General features: G+C 36.6%; 2 protein-coding genes across 3 annotated transcripts in view; both read right to left on the bottom strand.

Moving 5' to 3' along the window:
* ezrb (ezrin b) overlaps positions 1-9,515 on the bottom strand; it is a 36,352-nt gene extending 26,837 nt beyond the window's left edge. Inside the window, exons 1-2 of the mRNA XM_038291888.1 lie at positions 9,305-9,515; positions 1,470-1,553 (exon numbers count right to left, since the gene is read on the bottom strand). Of these exons, the coding sequence (XP_038147816.1) occupies positions 1,470-1,553; positions 9,305-9,316 (96 nt within the window). The 5' untranslated portion in view covers positions 9,317-9,515. The remainder of the gene's footprint in view (positions 1-1,469; positions 1,554-9,304) is intronic.
* A 5,305-nt stretch (positions 9,516-14,820) lies between these two features.
* On the bottom strand, positions 14,821-19,843 carry rsph3 (radial spoke head 3). Of its 2 annotated transcripts, none has more exons than XM_038291895.1 (8): positions 19,608-19,843; positions 17,817-17,898; positions 17,601-17,742; positions 17,374-17,519; positions 17,089-17,292; positions 16,580-16,742; positions 16,390-16,476; positions 14,821-14,970 (listed from the first exon to the last, which is right to left on the bottom strand). In XM_038291895.1, exons 1-8 carry the CDS (start codon positions 19,721-19,723, stop codon positions 14,891-14,893), a joined length of 1,020 nt encoding a protein of 339 aa, XP_038147823.1. In that variant the 5' UTR covers positions 19,724-19,843; the 3' UTR covers positions 14,821-14,890. The 2 variants fall into 2 exon arrangements, with proteins under 2 accessions (XP_038147823.1, XP_038147824.1); XM_038291896.1 differs by having other exon boundaries at positions 17,628-17,742.
* Positions 19,844-20,564: the final 721 nt, after the last annotated feature.

Below are 20,564 nucleotides of genomic sequence, written 5' to 3'. Positions count from 1 at the left end.
AGAGGCCTTATTTGCAACTTTAAACAGGACTAAAGTGAGAAAAAGAGGCAGTGAATAAGGACTTTCTAAATCTAGCTGTCTGAATCTAACAAAAATTCGTAAAATCATAAAGAATTTTTTTCAGTTATTCAGGTGCCATTCTAAACCCGTTTTAATTTGGTCTTCTCTAAGCAGAGGTGTAAAGAACAAGTCTGCTGTAAGGAAATGTGGTTATGCAACATATACCACAGAGAAACCATTTGGAGTTATTTTAGTTTAATCAAATTTCATTAATGGTCATTCTGACTACTAGTTGTAAATACACACATTTAATAAATTCTAATTAAATCTTAAAACAATTGTAAAATTAGTATTGAATTCATAAACTTCTTTCCCTCTTTCAACTCTAAAATGTATTTAAAAACGATTGAAATTAATTCAACTGACATGCAACAGCAGAGGTGGACCGATACATCAGCCGGTCAATATTTTTTGGCCACTATAGAAGTTTTTTCTTATCAGCAGGTATCTGTTCACCAATCATTAGTGCATTCAGCAGCCATGCCGTGCATCCATTGCTCCTCCTTCCACTTGCTATCCACCGTTAATGCTTTGTTTGCAAGTTAATAAATTATTTATTAACTTTAGTTATTAAAAGATTTAACCCAAGAAAAATATTAAATAAATAAAAACAAACGTCGACATATTGAGGATCAGGGAGACTCTTGTCAAAATGATCTTTGTCTGCATCAGCCATAAAAATCTGTAACTATCGATCTCCAAGTTGCAGGTATAAAATAGTGAAATGGGGGTAAAATTAACTCTGAAATTCCTATTTCTCAATAGTTAACATTTTTCGTAATGAATGACCAAAGGGCTCCCATAGAAAATGGTGATAAAACTCCTTTTATTTTCAATAAGGATGAATTGGTTGTACAGCTGTTAAGAAGAAGCGGATGAGTTTTAAACAAAAAGACTTTTAAGATGTCCGAGAATGCATCATGGCGTAACGCATAAATTTAGTTAATATTGGGATCAATTAGAAGTTTTTAATTGGTGTAGTTAGTGAGAAAGGCTTAAGCAATCCCTTCATCTATCAATGTAATGTGTTCTAAAATAAATGCAAGAGGAAATTTAAGCAAAGAATGTCCATGGAGGTACGTCTGCTGTTTTGTAACTTATTGGCTAGATATGCTAGCCGCAAAAAAGCTCAAAAATTCAATTCAACCTTTTTAAAACTAAATTATTAACTATTTAAAAGTGGCATTTGTCACAAAGCGGATAGTGCATGCATATTTACAATTATACCGTTTAAAAATACAAAACTTTTTCTTTTTTTTGGTTGTTATTTTTCTACATTTGGAGAAAACAGGCTTTGGTCTGAAACTGACACACTTTTTTCAAAGTCTGCTCTTTTTTTCCTGCTCAAAAAAAACCCAGAAAGGTTACTGCTTTAAAGTGGAGGAAACCTGACATGCACTTTACTGTACCTGGTCAAACAGCTGTTTGCCCGTAGTGTTGGGCTGGATGGCAAACTCCAGCTCAGCGTCCATGGTGGTGACGCGTACATTGACCTTTGTAGGGGGAAAAAAAGGCAGAATTAAAGAGTTGACAGAAAAACAGACCAATAAAGTCTAATATATTGCATATTAAAAAGTGTTTATTCTCTTACAGATTCCTTCCATTTTGCTTTCTCACACTTAAATGTCTCAGGTCAAACATATCTTAAAGTAATTTAAAAATGTAGTTCTCAAATGTTGATTTATTTAAATAAAAGTAAAGAAGCAGTCACAATAAATCTGTCCCTTTGTAAAAATAACTTGCCTTTTACTAAACCTTAAAACTAGTTGTGCCACCCTTGGTGGCATGGCCTGCTTAAGGTTATGCCAGTCTTTCAATTACGTTTAAGTCCAGTCTTTGTTTAGGCCCCACCAATGTCTTGTTTTGTTCCTTTTTTTAAAACTATTATCAGGTGGACTGACTGGTGGGATTCAGGTCATTGTCCTGCTGCATAACCAAAGTGTACTTTAGCTTGAGGTCATAACCTGATGGCTGAGAGGTCACAGAAATGATAGGTTAAATCGATTAGGATAAGTCACCCAGCTCAATAAAAAGGAAATCAGACCCATACTGTCACAGTTAATATTTAATATTTTCTGGAGGCCATTCTTGTCCAGTTGATTACTTTGAGTGGAATCATAAATGTACCATTAATTAAAGGCTTGTAGTATTTTGCATGCTTCTGGGATAGTTAATTTATTGGTCTTTATTTTAGCCTACTTCATGTTTGCAGAATTATTTTTTTTTCCATGATTCCATGAAATGTAGAATAATCAGGCAAGGGTGTAGTTGATTAGAATGAACTCAGCTTTCAAGGAAATCTTAAATCCATTCAATTCATGTTTAAAAAGTAGAGAAGTTATATCTGCACATAAGGTTGTGCCGGTTAATAAAGGTAAGCAAAATTAGAAACTGCATTACACCTGCCATCATCTGAATTATGGATAGCATAGTTTGTTTAATGGTAAAATTACATTTATAAAGCACTATAAGGTCATATATAACTACTAGAGAACAGAGCTAAGGTGTACACATGTGTGTGTATTTGTGTCTGTTTGGTAAGGGGGTGTATTTGCAGAGTAAACAGCAGGGGCTCTGCTCTCTCTGAAACAAACCACCTGATTGAACCGAACTGTGCAGCAAAATCTGAGGTATTCCAATATCCAAGAAAAACATCATGTAGTCCAGGTAAATAAAAAAAATTGTGATAAAAAGGAAAAAAAAAAGCTAGGTGCTGCAATAAAGCAAACCATGGGTTTAGAGAGTTGGTTAAACTATAGTCACATTCACAGAAATAAAGCACGTCTCTCAGATTTCTGGTTAATGACTGATCACAGTGACCTGCACATTCAAAAACAGGACGGCCATCTAACTGAACCACAGGAAATCAGTTGTCCTGTCACAAAGATCCACCCCGGTGATTAACGCACCATTTCATAATATTTACTAACAGAATAATTGCCATGACACTCAGAATAATAAAAACTGACGTCAACTGTGTATCATAATAAAGAAAAATAACAATATGTTCAGGACTGTAGGTTTAGTCAGTAATCATCAAAGGTCAGGAGAATTTAAACAAAGGCCATAAAACAACCCACAAATATTTACAATGGCTGTTTTAAAGCAAAGCACACACTGAATGAATTTTCCTGTGGGTATAATGTCAAAAGTCTCTGGTATTATGAAAGAGGACCTCTTTCGGTCCTCCTGAGCTGGAAATGATACAAAGAGTTTAGAAGACAGAGCTGAGAGGGAGGCATCGAACAGAGGCCTTCAGTGACATCTTTCATCTCCAATCTATTGTGACCGAACCTCAATGACGCCCATGTCGGCCGACTCAGTGTGATTCAGATTCCCATGAATCTACAAAACTTTCGGCAGCTATTCCTCCAGAAGCAGCAAATCCAATCCTAACATTGGATAGAAAGCACAGATTTCTGTGCTTATCAAGCATATGATGACACAGTAGTCTAGACAGTGGATATTAAAGATTCCCCTCATCCCCCAAACAAAACAATCTTCTCCCACAGCTTATATTAAAATGAAGGCCTTTAAGCTGCAGAGTTTTTTTAAGGGGCCAAACAGCAAAAGAACATGTGTGCGCAATTTTAAATCTAACAGTCGGAGGCTAATGAGAAGACCGGTTTCAAGTCAGAGCTTAAAAACATGCAAGGAGAGAAGTGAGGAGGGAGGACGTTGAACAGCAAAACAAAGCTCTCCTTTTTGCTGTGGTCCCCTGGCAGCCCCCCCACTGTCACAGTGGAGCCAGATTACCAAATCCAGTCAGTGTAACTTCACTGGAAGGGCTCAGAATAAGACTAAAAGGGGGTTTCTGTTTTATTAAAATGTTGGTCGGGAGCTTAAACCATTTTTTTAGGGTAGGTTTCTCACATCTTTGGGTTCTACATTTGAAAGAAGTTACATATGGTGCTCCTGGAAAAAAAAAAAAGCCATACAAACAGAGAGTTGAATAAAGTGCATGTGTGGCACAGACGAGCCGACAGAAACCACTGAGTGAGTGATATCTGATCTGAAACAGAGTTCTCCACTGGCAACGCACAATAAACTGTTACTATTCACCACGGTAAAGAAAATATGACAAGTTTTCTAAAAATATACCTGGCAGGGACCCACAGTTCCACTATGGGCAGAAGTACTTAGTCATTTTAGTTATAACTGACTTTATCTTTTTAGCTACAGAAACACTCAAATATTAGATGCCATGACAACGTGATGTATTCAAGTTTGGTAACCAGGAAACAAACTTGCCTAATATCAATGTTCAAAATAAAAGTAACTAAAGGTTTTTGAAGATGGGGGACGTGACGGTGATATTTAGATTAGTTTTGATGGGAAAGTTCACTGCAGGTTGTTGGAAAAGAGGCTCAAACTCTAACCAAACCTTAGATTATATCCTTATTCATATGTAGTTGCATGATAAAAGTTTTCTCCATGCATGTTTTGAGAAAATCAAGGCAATTTATAATTTTGTACTTTAGAGCATTTTGTGGAGGGTCCCGCAGAAGTATTGAGAACTTCTCATGCCTTTAAGGGCTGCATTACAATTATCTTAGATGAGCTTTGGACTCCACCATAATTGTTCCTTGTCTCATCCTCTGTCATGTACATTCTAAGGCATGGTCATGGCAGGATGATGCATGGTTTGTGAACCTCAGTCTCATCTTTGCCTATTTAGATCATATACTGTTAAGATATTTAAGCCCTAACCTTCAGTATGCGCTGGATTGGTTCTCAGATTAGTTTGAAGCAATAGCAGAACAAAAGTCAGCTTCTAAAGTTGTGATTTTAAACAGGAAAAATGTGGACTGCTCTTTTTAGGTTGGAGAATCTAAAGAATCTTGTTTTTGTGTTCACAGGTGATGGCAGGATGGATGATGAGAGGCATGGACAAACCAAGCACTTAGCTGCAGTGATGCATGTTCAGATTGTTTTGTATTCACCGTCTCAAATGAACAAAGGTTTAGGATATGTGGATTTAATTTCTTCACTTAAATCTTTGTGTGAGGAATAATTTGGAGTTACAAAGAGTAGCTCTAAAATGATTCTACCATTGAGAAGCTGTGACTCTGATGGTACAAGAAGAATTTCCACTACTCAGTGGAATGTTGGATGGATTTGTTTTCCATCTGCAAAATTTAAAACGATCAAAAACACTTGGTAACAAACCCAAACTGCATATCGAAATGCATCAAATTATTTTTATTTTTTGAGTGGAAATGACAATGTACCCCAGGTTACTAAGACCTGTGTTGCTGCAGCCGGCCCTGCAAAGCATGCAAACACATACTTCCTGTGTTTTATTCCTCAAACTGAAAAAAAAAACATTCAACAAAAATACACCCAGAGTAGCGTATACTCTTATCTAGGTAATTAAGGTTTACAAGCTACTTTGGAGCTCCATAATAGCTTTCACTTTTAGTTTTGGTTTTGCTTGTTTGGAAAGCTAAAAAGAAATATGGCAAATGTTAAATGTAAGAAGTGTATTTTTTAAACAAATAACAAATGTCTTAGAAAATGCTTTTTTGCACTTTTAAATTTCTATTTTAAGATTTTCCATTACAGGTCTCCAATACCTTCTACAGTGTAGCGATGCTTTTGATAAAACAAGCAGGCTAGGAAAGATGCTAAAGACAAAAATGTTGCGTTGAAGCAAATGATGGTCAGCATAAATATGACCTTTACACCAATAAAATCCCCAAATTAATGCTGTATCTTAAGTCTTTGAACCATTTTACTACTTTAAGAAAGACTTTACTTAAAATGTGTCCAAAGTCTTTGTCAGAAGAGTTTATAGCCACAAAAAAAATTTCGGAGCAACTTGTAATATGAGGTTAAAGAACCTCACATTATTTATCAGTTATTTAAAAAGGATATCAGCAAACTGTTACAATCTTACACTACTGCAAATAAATCAGGACACGTTATTAATTATTTATATCTTTTAATCAGATAAATTCACATATCACTGCCTATTTATGTTTATCTTTACAAAAGTAAGTGATTAAATTACAGGGGACACCTAAAATAAATCACATTTCACTACTTAAAAGACAGCGAAATGCAGATTAAAAGCGAGCGAAAAGTTGGGACACCCTACCCCCTAACTGGTGGGCTTATCCCCTTCAGCTGAAATCACTAGATCTAGTCTTTCAATCACCAAGTTTGTTCTGCTCCTCCCTTTCAGCTGTCAAATACAAGACTGGATTCTTTCCTTATTGCACATTTCAAAGCCTGTGAATGGCATTGATTTTTTTTTCAAAAGGTAGTTGAAATTTAAACCTAATTATATGAAACTTAATCCTTTCATCCACCTGTTCTTAAAGAATTCCTCACACCGTGCAGCTCTGAAATTTAGAGGATCAGTATAATTATGAACCGAATCCTTCAGGTTAAGTAAATGGCACGGGTCAGGTTTAAGAACCAAGGTGGTCATCACTTCTAAGGTTACAAAGAATAAGCTGAGCTGCATTCCTGAGTCAAGTCTGTTCAATATTTAACCCTCTGCATAGCTTACTCGCTTTACAAGAATCCAGAACAATGGGAACTGCCATGGTGACTCAACTGAGATTTATGGACCAGCCTCAGGAGCATGAAGAGCAGTGCAATATTGGTTTTCTGGTACTGAAGGGTCCAAAGATGAATGACAGACACACAGAGTTCCACATGAGGCCAATTTACAACATGTTAAAAAGAGACAAATCCCAATAATAGGGCTAATCCTACAAACACATATCCTGAATGATCTTCTGTCATGACGATGTCCTCAAGGAGACAGGATTCTAGGAGAGCCAAGGTGCGTTATCATTTACTTCCCATAATGTGTCATTGAAATAAGTGACACATAAGACAGAGAGCCATTGATATAGGAGCATTAGAAACACTGGTCTTCAAATATCATCCAAGCCCCTGTAATAAAAAGGAGTCTCCCCTTTCCAACACAAATTAGAAGGAGTTTTATGTTATAATTGCTGAGAAACTACCTCAGGTTAGAAATGTTTTACTTTTATTACTCAATTTTCCTCCAGGCAGCATCTTAAATGTCTTAAAATGGAGGGGTTGCATTTGACTTTTGATTTGCATAATTTCTGGAAGGCATTTGTGCTCTTCTGTAGATGAAGCTCCCCATTCAAGAGAATGACAAATGATCATGAGACAAAAGTGGGAGAGATTAAACCCACAGGGGCATTTCATATTATGAAATCCTCTTTTTAGGCGTCTCCAGACAGAATTTATTTTAGGGTTAAAATAACATTTTAAAAATTGGGTCTTGCTATTACTTTTTTTTAACTGTAGATTTTAACGATCACATATATCTGTTTACTTCTTAGTTGATGACAAGTTAAAAATGTCCTTAAAAAGGTTTGATTTTTCTGAACAGAAAGATAAATGCAGGTGGCTTTGGATAAGTTGGATATCCATTCCTTAGAAATCATGTCTCCTATTTAAATCTAAGTGGATTTATAACAATTTGAGCCACTTCCTATACAAAAATGTACTCAACCAGGGTAGCGTGTTGGTGTAGTGGTAGACCAAACGTCCCACTTACAGAGTTATCCAGTACAAGTCTTTCTCGTCTCTTTGTCTCCAGAAAGACGTCTATCTCTCTCTTTGAGAGCAACTTCAGCTTTCCAAATGTAAAAATCTTAAAATTGAAGCTGATTTTCAGCTAAATCTGCCCACATCAATGGGGCTGAAAACTCAAAGCTTCAATAAATCCTCAACAGTCTATATTATCAAAAAGATGCAAACTGCTTTGATGCATTTTAAAGTTGGCAAAAATTAAACAAACTACAAACTACAACAGGCTATTATTAAACATAAAGACTGAGGAAAAATCTGAATGTGGCAATTTCTACAAAAAAAAGTGAATTCAGACCAAAATTAAGAACTAAAAATAAAAATCACCAAAGTCATTGACTCCAGGATGTAAAAGACAAGCCTGAATACAAGAAAATAACAGACCAATCGATAAAGAACTGAGACTGGCTGCAATGTGTACCATATGGTGATAATCTAGGTGAAATTTCCTCCTTTTTCCATTTTTTTCTTATTAAAAGCTGGCTTGTGTCACACCTTTTCAGCTTGATCATATAAATTCACACTTTTCATAGATGTGAAATAACAGTCTCCTAGATACCTCCGAAACCAGAAGTGAGACACAGCAGCTATAGGATAGGTTTTAATTATGAAGACTTCTGGAAGCATTTCTTCCATTGCAAAGATTAAGTGAAGCATTTGAGGGGGAAACATTTTCAGCATTAACTTCCGAGTTCCCCATGGTCCTGTGGAAAACTTGACTGCATACAGTCTAATATTATGGTTCTTGAAAAAGCCTGCTTTGTGGCAACGGCATGTTGCTGCTTTCACATGGCAATGATGTAATTTCCACAGAAACCCTCATGACAACCCAGAGGACTTTCTAAACAAACCAACAACACATTTTACGACTTGGATGGCTGCTGCTTTGGTCATTGTCATAGACAACATGGATCTGTTCAACCGCCTGAGCAAAAACAAAATGCAGATAATAGCTGCTGCTTTTTAAGTCATCCTTTCAATTTAACCTTGTTTTGCATGTGTTACTAATTAAACCATCCACCACATGTTAGGTCCATTCTGAACTTTCTATTTGTAGAGACGACATGCACTTTGCTCCTGCTCATAACTAGAACATCTCCATCACTTTTTCCTGTCTAAAATAAGATCCACATGTGTGCGTCAGCAGAAGTTTCCAAACAGTGAGTTAGACAAGTGTGTGACTGTTAAATTGTACAAGGTGCAAATGCTGGGTGGGGTGGGGCAAAGTGAGTCAGGAGAATAACCTGTTCAAATACAGAGAACAGCTTCTTCTACAACCGGAGAACAAATCCTAAACTCAAAGCTTAGGTGGAGCAGGACAGTTTTTAACAGATTTGTTTGAGCTGAGTGTGATTTATCCCTGTGAAGTGATATTTATTTAGGAAAGTCAAAAAAAAAAAAAGCAATCCACTTTGTCATGTTAAACCAAGAATTAATCATATTTAAAAACACAATTGGTCTGAGTCTGTAATGACAGGAGGACATAAATATCATTCAATCTATCAAATCTGGTCTTACAGTAAAAAAAAAAACTTAAACAATAAAATCTTTATTCCAAGTTAAATTTAAATAACTAGGTTATTATTATTCTATTACTTTCCAACTATAGCAGTGATTTGATAATGACCGAATTAAAATATCAATAAAGCAAAGGTTCACCTACCGCTTTGGGCATTTTGCCGTCCGTTTATTCCCAGCTGAGATAGAAGAGATGCTGAATAGAAGAGCGAGAAATAAAGATATAAAATAAAGATGTGCGCTCCGCGTAGCTCTGGTTCTCAGTGCGTCTTTCTGACAGAGAGAAAAGAGGAGAAACTAGTTTCAGCCACTTGTGCCTCCCTTAAAACTCAGCTTAGAGCACCTCGACACTCCTGCAGGCGGCCGTCATCATCAGGATGAATCACCTTTGAAAACTGTCCGCAGAAGGTAACCAACAAGAAGAGCCCTTCAAAATAAGAGCACCTAACTTTTTTTGTTGTTGCAAAATCTAAATCTTTTTCCATAAATGGGCAGATGCTAAGTTTAATGTATACAATTAAACAGAGGGGGATGATCCAAGGTTAGAAACTAAAAAGTATTGTATTCCCAGCTCCACAAAAGACACTAGGGGCTTTTTACCTGCGTAAGTGAGTAGGATGAAGGACAACTAGTTTATACTTTCTGGACCTAGATTATCCACCTCTGCATTTAAGGTATCTGTTTAGTAAATAAAAAAAAATCTTAAGATGGTCAGATATTAAACACTAACTTAATTATTTGTTACATCCACGACTTCTATATTAAAGCTAGTTGAATGACGCTGCCAACAAAAACAACAGAGGTGTCAAGTAACAGAGTACAAATACTTTGCTACTGTACTTAAGAACACTTTTTAGGTGTCTATACCTCACTCAATTACTTATTTTTCATCTGTACTCATTACATTTTCACACAAGTATCTGTACTTTCTATTCCTTACATTTTTAAAACAAACGTTACTCGTTACTCTTGGCTTTGGTTTAATGTTTATAAATATTTATTTCATGTCATGTGCGCCATCTAATGCAGATCATTGGTGCCATCCACATCTAGTGAAAACTTGTGTAATTGGATGATTGATTTAAAGCAAACACTCATTGGTTAGCTAAAGGAAATCATCAGAAGCAAGAAGGTGTTCTTCAAACTGCCAACGTGAATTGTCTATGCCCTGCTACAATGTGGGATTCAGAAAAAGATGTTAAAATGTCTGAAAGGTCGGACACAGGCGAGAGCGTATTGGCAGATGGAGACCAACAAGACCCCCCTCATCCTTGGCCCGATCTCAAAGAATTTTTGGAAATAGTCGAAAAATTGAGCTTTCAATTCATATACGGTAATGAACACGATTTCCTTTCTTCTTGAGATGTTTAAAGCTATATCTGTGGGGATTTGTTAAACCCAGACATGTAGAAGAGGCGATGCTGGGAACAATAAAGAAGAGTAAAGTAGAGCGTAAAAAATAATCAAATCAACTCAGCTCTGAAATTAAGATTTCTAAATTGGTATTAAAAAATGCAATCCCACCACTAAAAAAAAAAAAAAAAAAAATTAACTTACGGATTTTATTTTGAAATTTTTAACAGGAAGACCTACATATTTTGCCATACCTTGACTAGCAAATACTCACAAAGGCACATGGACGTTAACATGTCTGTTATTTGCCTCACCCACAGCCTACAATAAATTTGAAGTCTCCACCCAAACTGTTTTAACATTCAGGGATGACGCTTTCATTCACCAACAGGCCCACACCTCAGTTTATTTCCAGGAGACCTTCATATCCACCTATTTGTTTGTCACCTGGCGTCGTTAGGCGCAACCAGGTGATGCGCCTAACAAAAAAGCTCTCAAATAGAGCAACCTGTTTAATGTCTTTAAATGTTACAAAGTAAATAATTACTAAACTGGGGTTATTTCTGGAGTATTTGGCTTTAAAAGAAAAAAAAAAATAAAACCTCCTACAGGATTGTGTTACTTCGCACCTGTTGGGAGAGTTTCCTCCTTAGTGTAGAGCAGCAGGGAGGTACCAGGTAGAAACAAATAAAAGTGCGGAAAAACAAATTGGGTATTTGCGTATTTTAGAAGTGACCGACTGTCTTAAGTCAACAGCTGCTGAGGCGGAAGTCTTACCGGAGCTTGGTGTTGGTTAAGAGGAGATGTGTTGGTATTTTCCGCAGATTTCCCTCTAAACTGCGTCAGTTCGGAAAGACTCAATATGGCGCATCCAAGATAGTGGAGAGTCAGGATGATGGAGGACTCCATAGGTTCCCATTTTTAGGGAGACTTCCCCTCTAAACTGGAAAATCAACCACATGTTGATTTATTTCCAGAATAAATATAGATGTATTATACACATCCTAATTATATATCTTAATATTATGGAGTACAGCAACTGGGAGCTGAACGTTAAATTTCACAAGAGTCCAATAAAAAATTTTTTTCTAAATGTTATGCTTTACACAACCATGGGATTGACTGATAGTTTGACGGATGTCCACCAGGAGAAAAGCTACACAAATAGGCCTACATAGTTTTAGGATCTATGGACTTGCTGAAATGACACACATCTCAAAAGCAACGCTTAGAAATGTCTAATTTTTTTTGTTAAACCAGTCCTGGAGCAAAGACAGAAGAATGTTTCTGCTATAAGGAGAAAAAAATGTTTGGAATTGGTTCTCAGTGGAGCTAAATAAATGAACAGTATACAGAAAAAAAATCCTGTAGGCTGAAATCCCTGAAAATTAACTTTTCTTTCATTGCAATTGTGTTTCTGGGCACTTTTTATTAGACTTTTTCCTTCCACTTAACTTTCCAGTGATATACACGCATACACCATGTTAGCAGCCAGCTTCTTTTGTAAGAACCCTCCTTGTAGAATATGTCTCTGTCCTTTTTCAAGCAAATAAAAGCAAATAACTGAAAAAAAAATTTATGAAAGGAAGCCCTCTGTAATGACTTTATATATGAATCTCATATTCAATGTTTTTTTTTTTTCAAGTTTATTCAGATATAGACTACCTTATAAATATAGTAATTGATCTTTATTGATCTCACACTGGGAAAATGTACCTCTGTTTAGTTTTTACCCCATCCCCTTGGGATGCAGTGGGCTGCCATAGTGGGGTGCCTGGGGAGCAGTGTGGGGTTAAGGGTCTTTGCTCAGGGACCCAGAGTGGCAGTCTGTGGGAGTGGGGCTTAAACTCAGAACCTCTGGATTCCAAGTGCCCTAACCACACTAGGCTACCTCTGCCCCAATAAAATGATCATAAACAAAATAATCTCTGTTTAAGCCATCAAACATAGCCTAGGATCTGTTTAGACTTAGGTTAACATGTATATCTTTTTATCTATTATGCTATATTTTTTTGGAAAACTTTTTATCTTAAATTATTTTTGCTAAATTTACAAAAAAAAATGAATTTAATTATTAACATATTTATGATTTTTTTTTTTAAACACAGAAACGGTGTGATCCCATAGGATTTAGTATCACCCTGACTAAATAAGAACATAAATGCAACATTTGCTTTTGAATGAACCCAGTGAGGGTGCGCATCAGGAGCTGTTGATGTAATCTGACTGTGAGTGAGCGCATCAATCAGAAGATGAATCAGCTGATCAAACAAAGTGTGAGGGAGGGAGGTGTCACCTCATCAAACTAGGAACTTTCACAGACAGGAAGGGATCCGCCTGCAGCCAACAAGATGCAGAGAGGTGGGAGGCGTCAAAGGTGAGCCGACCAATGGCGCAGTGGGGATTAAAATAGAGCCCTATATATCCCAGGTTTCACCTACTTCTTAGCATAAGACGAAACCACTGAGAAATGCGACGGTCCTGCTCACAGCCACGCCTTTCATTGAAGCTCCAGCTCATCAAACTCAGCCTGTGGATTTTGAAAAACTAAATATAGATCTCGCCTCACTCTTAATGTTCTAATATAAAAGGAATTCTCAAGTTTAAAGAAGTCCCCAGATTGTTCATTAATAAAATGAATTCAGATTCTTTCCTACGTTTCATTACCATGACGAGTTAAGCAGAACAGTTTGTCTGAAAAATGCAAAATATTTTTAAATTTGCCTGTTGGTGGCACTGAATTAACTGAACTGGGAGATGCAGATGCAAATCAAAGATTAATTCAAAGGAAGGTGATTTGAATAATCCTCTTAATATGTGGAGATATTTGCCACCAGCAGTATGAATGACTACTCATAACTTTTATTTTTGTTTGCTTTGCTTTTTTTGCGAGGCGGTGGGATGAGGACAGCAGGGAGCCATTCTGGGTTAGAGAGGCTCTGAAAGAATTGGACCTCTGCTAAGATGCACCTCTCAAAACCTCACATTTACAGGTTATGAGGTATTAGCCTTCTTATCTAAATCTATTAATAGCAAATGATGAAAGTCGCCTCAGTTTGTCAACATTTCCAGGGCTGACTACTCATTAGAACAGTCTGTGAGTACAGATAAATCTTTAGAGTTGATTGATTTTCTTGGGTTTCCATTTCTACTGGAGTTTTAAACATTTCAGTAACCCTGTTTAGTGACCCTGAACACCTAGATATGACCTTTCAAACCCCTTTTTAACTTCATACTCTAAAATTATCCTTAGATTTGTAAAATAGCCTTTTCTCCTGAGCAGATTTTATTCTCTTTAAACCAATAACTAAAAAAAACATAAATGGGAGGCAGCTTCAGTCAGAGAAGATTTCACCGCCAATGATTGTGGACGTTCAAAATATGACAGGACAAAAATAATAGGTTAGATTGTATTATGAACGTTATAGCAAAAAAAATATATTGAACACCTGAGAATCATTCACTGCTAGTAAACAAATCGAGGAAAGTAATGAGACAGTGAAATATATCTTCTTCCATAGAACGGCTTTATCATGCACCACTTTGAGCTTTGTTCTAAGTTGTTTCTGGTTACTTTAAGAAGTAAAAATATTTTTCTCAAAATTTTTTGGGGGGTTTTATTCTTTATTTAACATATAAATCATGTTTCAAATATCCCGTAACAGCAGAACTGGCAAAGTGAGGAAAAATATGGCTCAAAATGTCTTGAAATATTTAAATCTTACATATTATTTCATGAGAAAAGCTTTTTATCTATCATCATCTTTATTTGTATAGTGCTTCAAAACAGCAACTGAAAACAAAGTGTTGAACGTACCTAAAAATAATAAAACAAAATAAAAGAATAAAATACAGCATAAAAATATAAAATAGAACAATAATAAGAATTTGTTTAAGATAAATAAACAAGTCACAACTAAATCCTGCCATTCTTATAGCCAGCGAAAATAAGTAAGACTTAAGCACTGTTTTTAAATTTTATCCGGGAAGGAGTCCCCCTAATGAGCAGTGGGAGGCTATTCCATAGCGATAGAAAGGGCTCTGGCTCCTCTGAGCTTCCGCCTAAACCCCAATAGAGCTGCTGTTCTGCTGACCTGAGGGACCAAAGAGGCAAGTAGGGGTGAAGAAGCCCAGAGGTAAAATGGGGCAAGGTTATTTAGGCACTTAAAATTTTAAAATAATTTCTGTTCCTTTATTTTATTTATGTTCCAAGAACGATAAAAGTCCCCTGAGCTGATCATACACTGTTTGCATGTGTATTCATTTTAATTCACAGGGAATTGTGTAATAAGGAAAGAAAGAAACTGGTTATTTTGAACTGCATTTATATTAAGACTTTTATCTCTGATTCGGGACATTTGTTGATCAGCAGGTATTTTCATGGGTCAGAGCTGTCTTGTTGGGGTTCCAGTTGCTTGAACTCATCCATTCTCTCCAGAGTTAGTTTATAGATCATGTCTGAAACAGAAACAGAAGATAAACATCTATAAGAAACATTTTGCTCAATAATGCTCTTTCTGCACTTTCGTGATGTGTGTAATATTTAGCACCTACCAGTAGATGGCACTAGTTTAAAAGGGTTAACATTTAGCCATTATTCCAGTTTTGAAATATTTTGGTGGCCTATAGTTGTGAAATTTAACATTTTTCTTCACAGGTTTTTACAATCCCCACAAATGAGGTTGTTCGTGAATAACTACAGTTTCTTGTAAAAGTATCCAAACTGCTTGAGATCCAAATGTATTTAATTAACTGGTTTTTGTTTTTGCTAGAACAAAGTATTTAAGGTATTGTAAAGTAAAGGAACAAAAACTATAGCATGTAGTTTTATTTAGCCCACTCACCTGGCAAACTATCGCCTCATTTAACTTTACTATTTTATTTTATTTTGTGGAAAGTTGGACTAGATGGAGAACTGGGGAATTTCCAGGTATTGCCTAACATTCTCAATGGGATATAGCTCCGATATCTGACTGGCCAACAGTCTCTATCATTCAGTCTCATTGTCCTGCTGAAGAAAAACATGTTGACTGTAAGATGCTGCCACCTCTGTTTAGCTGCATAGAATAGATGGTATCTTCAGGGTGATGAGCAGTGTTAATCTTTCACTTATACTGTTCAGTCTCAAAAGTTCAATTTTGTGCTAATCTGGCTAGAGCCAAACATTTCTTTGCTTGCTCTTGTTTGCGAATGATTTATTAAAAAATGCTAGCAGGACATACATGACTCATTTAAAATAATAATCTCCTTTGTGCTACTCTTTAATATAAAAGGAACATTTGTGGATTTTATTAGTAGTTGTCCTGCAAATTAACCTAATTCTGCAGCCCCTCCAGAGCCTTCTAGAAGTGTTCTCAAATGAATGCTCTTACTGACCAGCCTCCTATGGTGGGTGACCACCTATTGGTATGTTTTTGGTTGTGTTACTCTTCCTGTTTTGTGCAAAGCTTTAATCTTGGGATATTGCTTTAGAACCTTTAACCTAATGCAGCTAACCCCTGAGCTGTTTACTGTGTTCCATGGGTTTGATGCAAGGATTTTCCCTAGCGTAACCTAATTAACCTCTGATAATAAATAGATGTACTGAACATTGCGATCTTAGATCCTTTTAGATGATTCATTTTCAGAATAACAAATCTGGATCAATGGATAAAGCAGTAAACTAAAGCTTAACCACAAACAGGCTTCAATTAGAAGGCAACCAGACTCTGGTGCCAGTCAACAGAATTGACAAAGGCACCTGGATAGGTGTCAAAGGGTCTTCAAAAAGCTGATCGAAATTCCGGTTGCCCTCCAATTTAAGCTTGTTTGTGGTCGCCATGACATGGATGACTGAGAATTTACACAGGCATAAACTAGAGGTTTAATAAAACTTACTGTCCAGTATCTGTCTTGCAGTGTCTCTCTTCTTCAATTGGTTGTTGACCTCAGACATGAGCCATGGGAGGAAATTAACCTCAACATCTGCAAAATTACAGTCACAAAAAAAGCAATAAATAAATGCTCTAATACAGAGTAGAGCAACTATGCCCTCTTGTGGTTGAATGGTGAAAGCTAAGAGGTGAACCTTTTTCCACAGAGTCATAAAAGTATCCCTGGTTTCTCAGAGAGGTGAAAACTGAAGGGAGGAGCCCAGCCAAGTACTGCTGACTAAACGCCCGGGCAGCGATCTTCTCTACAGTCTCCTGCTCCTTCTTCAGCACCTCCTTCTGTTGGGCAATTCTACGCTCCTGGAATCAAAAGAAAATTAGTTTAATATGCATGTAATTTGCCTAATGTTTCACCCAAAGGTTTTCAAGTGTAAAAACTAAATAAAAAAAAGAGAAAAGTAAAAACAAAAATAGCTTTCTAAGAAAAGCGTCAATCAGATTAGAAAGTGTCCTTGACAACCTCAACAATCTCATCAAATTAAACCCACAGATCACATGCTAAATATATCGTTATTGCAAAACTCCAACCTCTGATTGCATAAGATATCTATTTTTTTCATTCTGCTTTAATGATATAAAAAAGATGAAATATAAATTAAGACGAGACTGTTGAATGTTTAAAAATCTAAGCTGCTCGTTCTCCTACTTTCTCCTCTTGGCGGCGTCTCTCCTGCTCCTGCAGACGTTGCATCTCTGCCAGCTCATTGTTTCGGAGCTCTTGGAAGATCCTCTGCTGGTTCCTCAGGCAGGCCAGCTCGTCCTCCTCCATCGCTTCCAGAAGAGACTGTTCAATCGTCTTCCCCACCAGGACCTCCAAGACAGGCTGCACCTCCAGGTCAAAGTCAAACAACTACAGAGGATATTTAGATTAAAATGAGGATTAGTTGGTTTTACCCTCTTATTACCTCTTATTTCTGCTGGAAGTACTCACTTCTCCTTCCTCTATCTGTGTTTCAGCATCTACCCCGGTTTTTGCAGGAATAAAAAGTGGAGTTGCCGGTTTATCCATGAACTTATCAGTCTGACATTCAATGTCTGTGACTGAATTAACATTGCTCAGTTCTTCAAGGTAAAGATCTAGTAGTAAGAGAGGAAGTAGTTCTTAAATTCCATGGTTCCAAAACTCTCAGACAAGAATTTATTTAAGAAGAGTCCTACCTGTCTGCACATCAACATGTTGTCTACTCAGCAAAGCTTCAGGAGTCTTGGTTCTTAAGTAATCCCTTTCCTGTCTTCGAGCAATAGCTCTCCTCCTGAAAGCTTGCTGTCTTTCATTTGTAGCAGGATCTGATTGATCAGTCTGCAGGCAATTGGTGATACAAAGTAATGAGAAAAATCTAGTAAAATAAGGTACCATTGAAGTTTTATACATACTCTTGGAATGAGGGACTGGTTGACGGTATTTCCTCTGACAACCCGTCGATCATACTTAATATTCCCATACTCCCTTTGGGTCCTATGTTGTAAGCAGGAGGTGAAATTACATTACTACCAGTTTATTATTTATTAAAAGAGAAAACACATTCAGGTTAATAAAATGTATTTATCAAAAGACCACATTTTATTAATTGTATAAAAAAAAAAACTACAGACTGAAGTGTAGTTAAAAGAAAAGCATTTTCTCCATTTGCTAGTTACATCTAACTGTGTTTTTTAAGTTGGACAAATAAGTGCCAGGTCTTAAAATACAAATGAAATTATAAAAAATTAAATGAGGAGCACTATAAACGATGTAAACAAAAATATATCTGCTAAAACTCGATAGGCTAAAAAATACTTTATTTGAGCTGAGTAGATAACGAGTAGATATTGTTTAAATATATATATATATTTCTAGTATTTATATCCCAAAGATCATTTCACGATCCTTAAATTCATTTTTTTTTATGGCCCAGAGTGAGGACCCAAACCCTCCGTTTGGAACCACTGCACTCATTAACAAAGGCGAAGCCAGAAATTTTTTTTATAAGGGTATCCAGGCAATAACCAATGTACACTGAGAGGGGGTCAAAAGTGGATAGGCACCAGAAACCCACGGTCAATCTACACTGTTCCAACAGGATAATTAACTAGCAAAACATCCATATTTTCTAAATAAAGACTAACTATACTTTCCTACAGCCCATCCATCCATTATCTGACACGCTTGGGGTCACGAGGGGTGCTGGTGCCTATCTCCAGCAGTCAATGGGCAAGAGGCGTGGTACACTCTGGACGGGTCGCCAGTACATCGCAGGGCAACACAGAGACAAACAACCACTCAAGCACACACCTAAGGAAAATCTAGAGAAGCCAATTAACCTAACATTCATACTCCGGACTGTGGGAGGAAACCAGAGTACCCGGAGAGAACCCACACATGCTCAGGGAGAACATGCAAACTCCATGCAGAAAGATCCCGGGCTGGGAATCAAAAACCAGAACCTTCTTGCTGCAAGGCAGCAGTGCTACCCACTGTGCCACTGAGCAGCCAACTTTCCTTCAGCCTTTGCTAACAAATAGGCCCATTTATTTAAACATCGGTAGAATGGGTATAAGGTACAGTGGATAAAACTCAGTTTTGACTTCTACTCTGTCTAATCTGGCTAACAGAATAACAATGCACATGATGTATAAATAATAAACCTAACATGGGGCATAAATCCATTGTCATTACTTACCTACTGTATCAATAAACATTCTGCATAAAATTTATATTTACAAGCACTAATATCTACATAAATTGATTATTTGATAAGTTTTTATTAAAATTGTTATCTTTGATTTCAATTAAGACTCCTAGATAACTTGCAGAGACACATATTTTTCTCTTTACCCCATATAACAGAAAATCTACCTCTGAAAAGAGCATGAATTCTCTACTTATCAACTTTGATGTTAGTATATTGATGTGTATAATTAACAAAAAAAAAATGTTTTTAATATTCCACTTGAGAGTATTACTGCTGCCACTATCTGTATTAGATGGGGAAAAAATGGTAAGGGTGAACAATTATTGGGTAAGGGTGGCTATGGCCACCTCTGGCCCCCCATCTAGCTCCGCCCCTGCTCAATAAAAACGTAAAACTGAGTGTTAGGCCTAAATGTAATTGAAAGCTTACACAGTTCTAATAGCAATAAGCTTAGTTATATTATTCAAGTTGACCATTTAGAAAAGAAACGTACTGTTCTTGCGATGGTTCTCTAGGTCTATATTTGGAGCGGACCTCAACGGGTCTGGGTCGACTTGAGAAAGTGTACATTCCGTTTGGGTCTCTGTGGTTGTAGGATGGGAGAGCCATGCTTCAGAAACCCACGCGCACCTTTATCCACAGAAAGTCGTTTTAAATTAGCGCTACAATTGAGCTAGTTAGCAACTTGTTTAAAAGCTGGCAAGTCCGCGACGGTTGTAGCAACCGTCTCCAGGAAGCAAAACTATTATAGTACGTCACTTCCGTTTAGGGCTACAGCCAATACCACTACTTTCATTTTTACTAAGTGTGCAGGGGACAGGTGTTCATAGTTTAATCAAATAGTTTAATCATAGTTGAATCAAATCGATGTGTGTCGCCCTTTTTTTTTTAAGCCTTTGAAAATCTCCTCAAATGTAAACGGAAACATATATTTGACGTGGTAAAAATGACGTAAAATGAAAGAAAAAAAATAAAGATTGCATGAAGTTAAGAAAAGTTTAAAACCAAGGGCGTAGGTTTGATTTCAACTTTGGTAGGGACACTATTGGACTGACGTTATGGTCCTATGCAAAAATATGCATGCTCGTTTGTTTATGCTTGACGTGAAAATCGGGGTGTATTTTGTTTAAAGAGTTATTTCTACATTTGTACAAATTTTATAATGCTGTTTATCAATGTTTGAAGCATCTGATGAATGAGGAATTATGACTTTTCTCAGAAAGTAAATCTGTGCCTATTTAACAAAATATAGTCTAAATATGTCTGTTATATGTGGCTTTATCTTGTTTTTTCTTTTGAAGATATACAATTGTGCAGAGGTAAACCCACTCTTATCTTTTAAATATTCTCTATGTATCATGAAACAAAGCAAAATAAAAGATTCAAGGGATGCAAAATAAATTTATTGCATTTACATGAGCACTGGAACTGACACTGAGCATTTAGAATA

Source organism: Cyprinodon tularosa, unplaced genomic scaffold (assembly GCF_016077235.1).
Source record: "Cyprinodon tularosa strain WSP-4 unplaced genomic scaffold, ASM1607723v1 ctg303, whole genome shotgun sequence".
In the NCBI taxonomy this organism is placed as follows: domain Eukaryota; kingdom Metazoa; phylum Chordata; class Actinopteri; order Cyprinodontiformes; family Cyprinodontidae; genus Cyprinodon; species Cyprinodon tularosa.
Note: the sequence above shows the minus strand (reverse complement) of the source record. Positions and strands in the feature narration are given on the sequence as shown.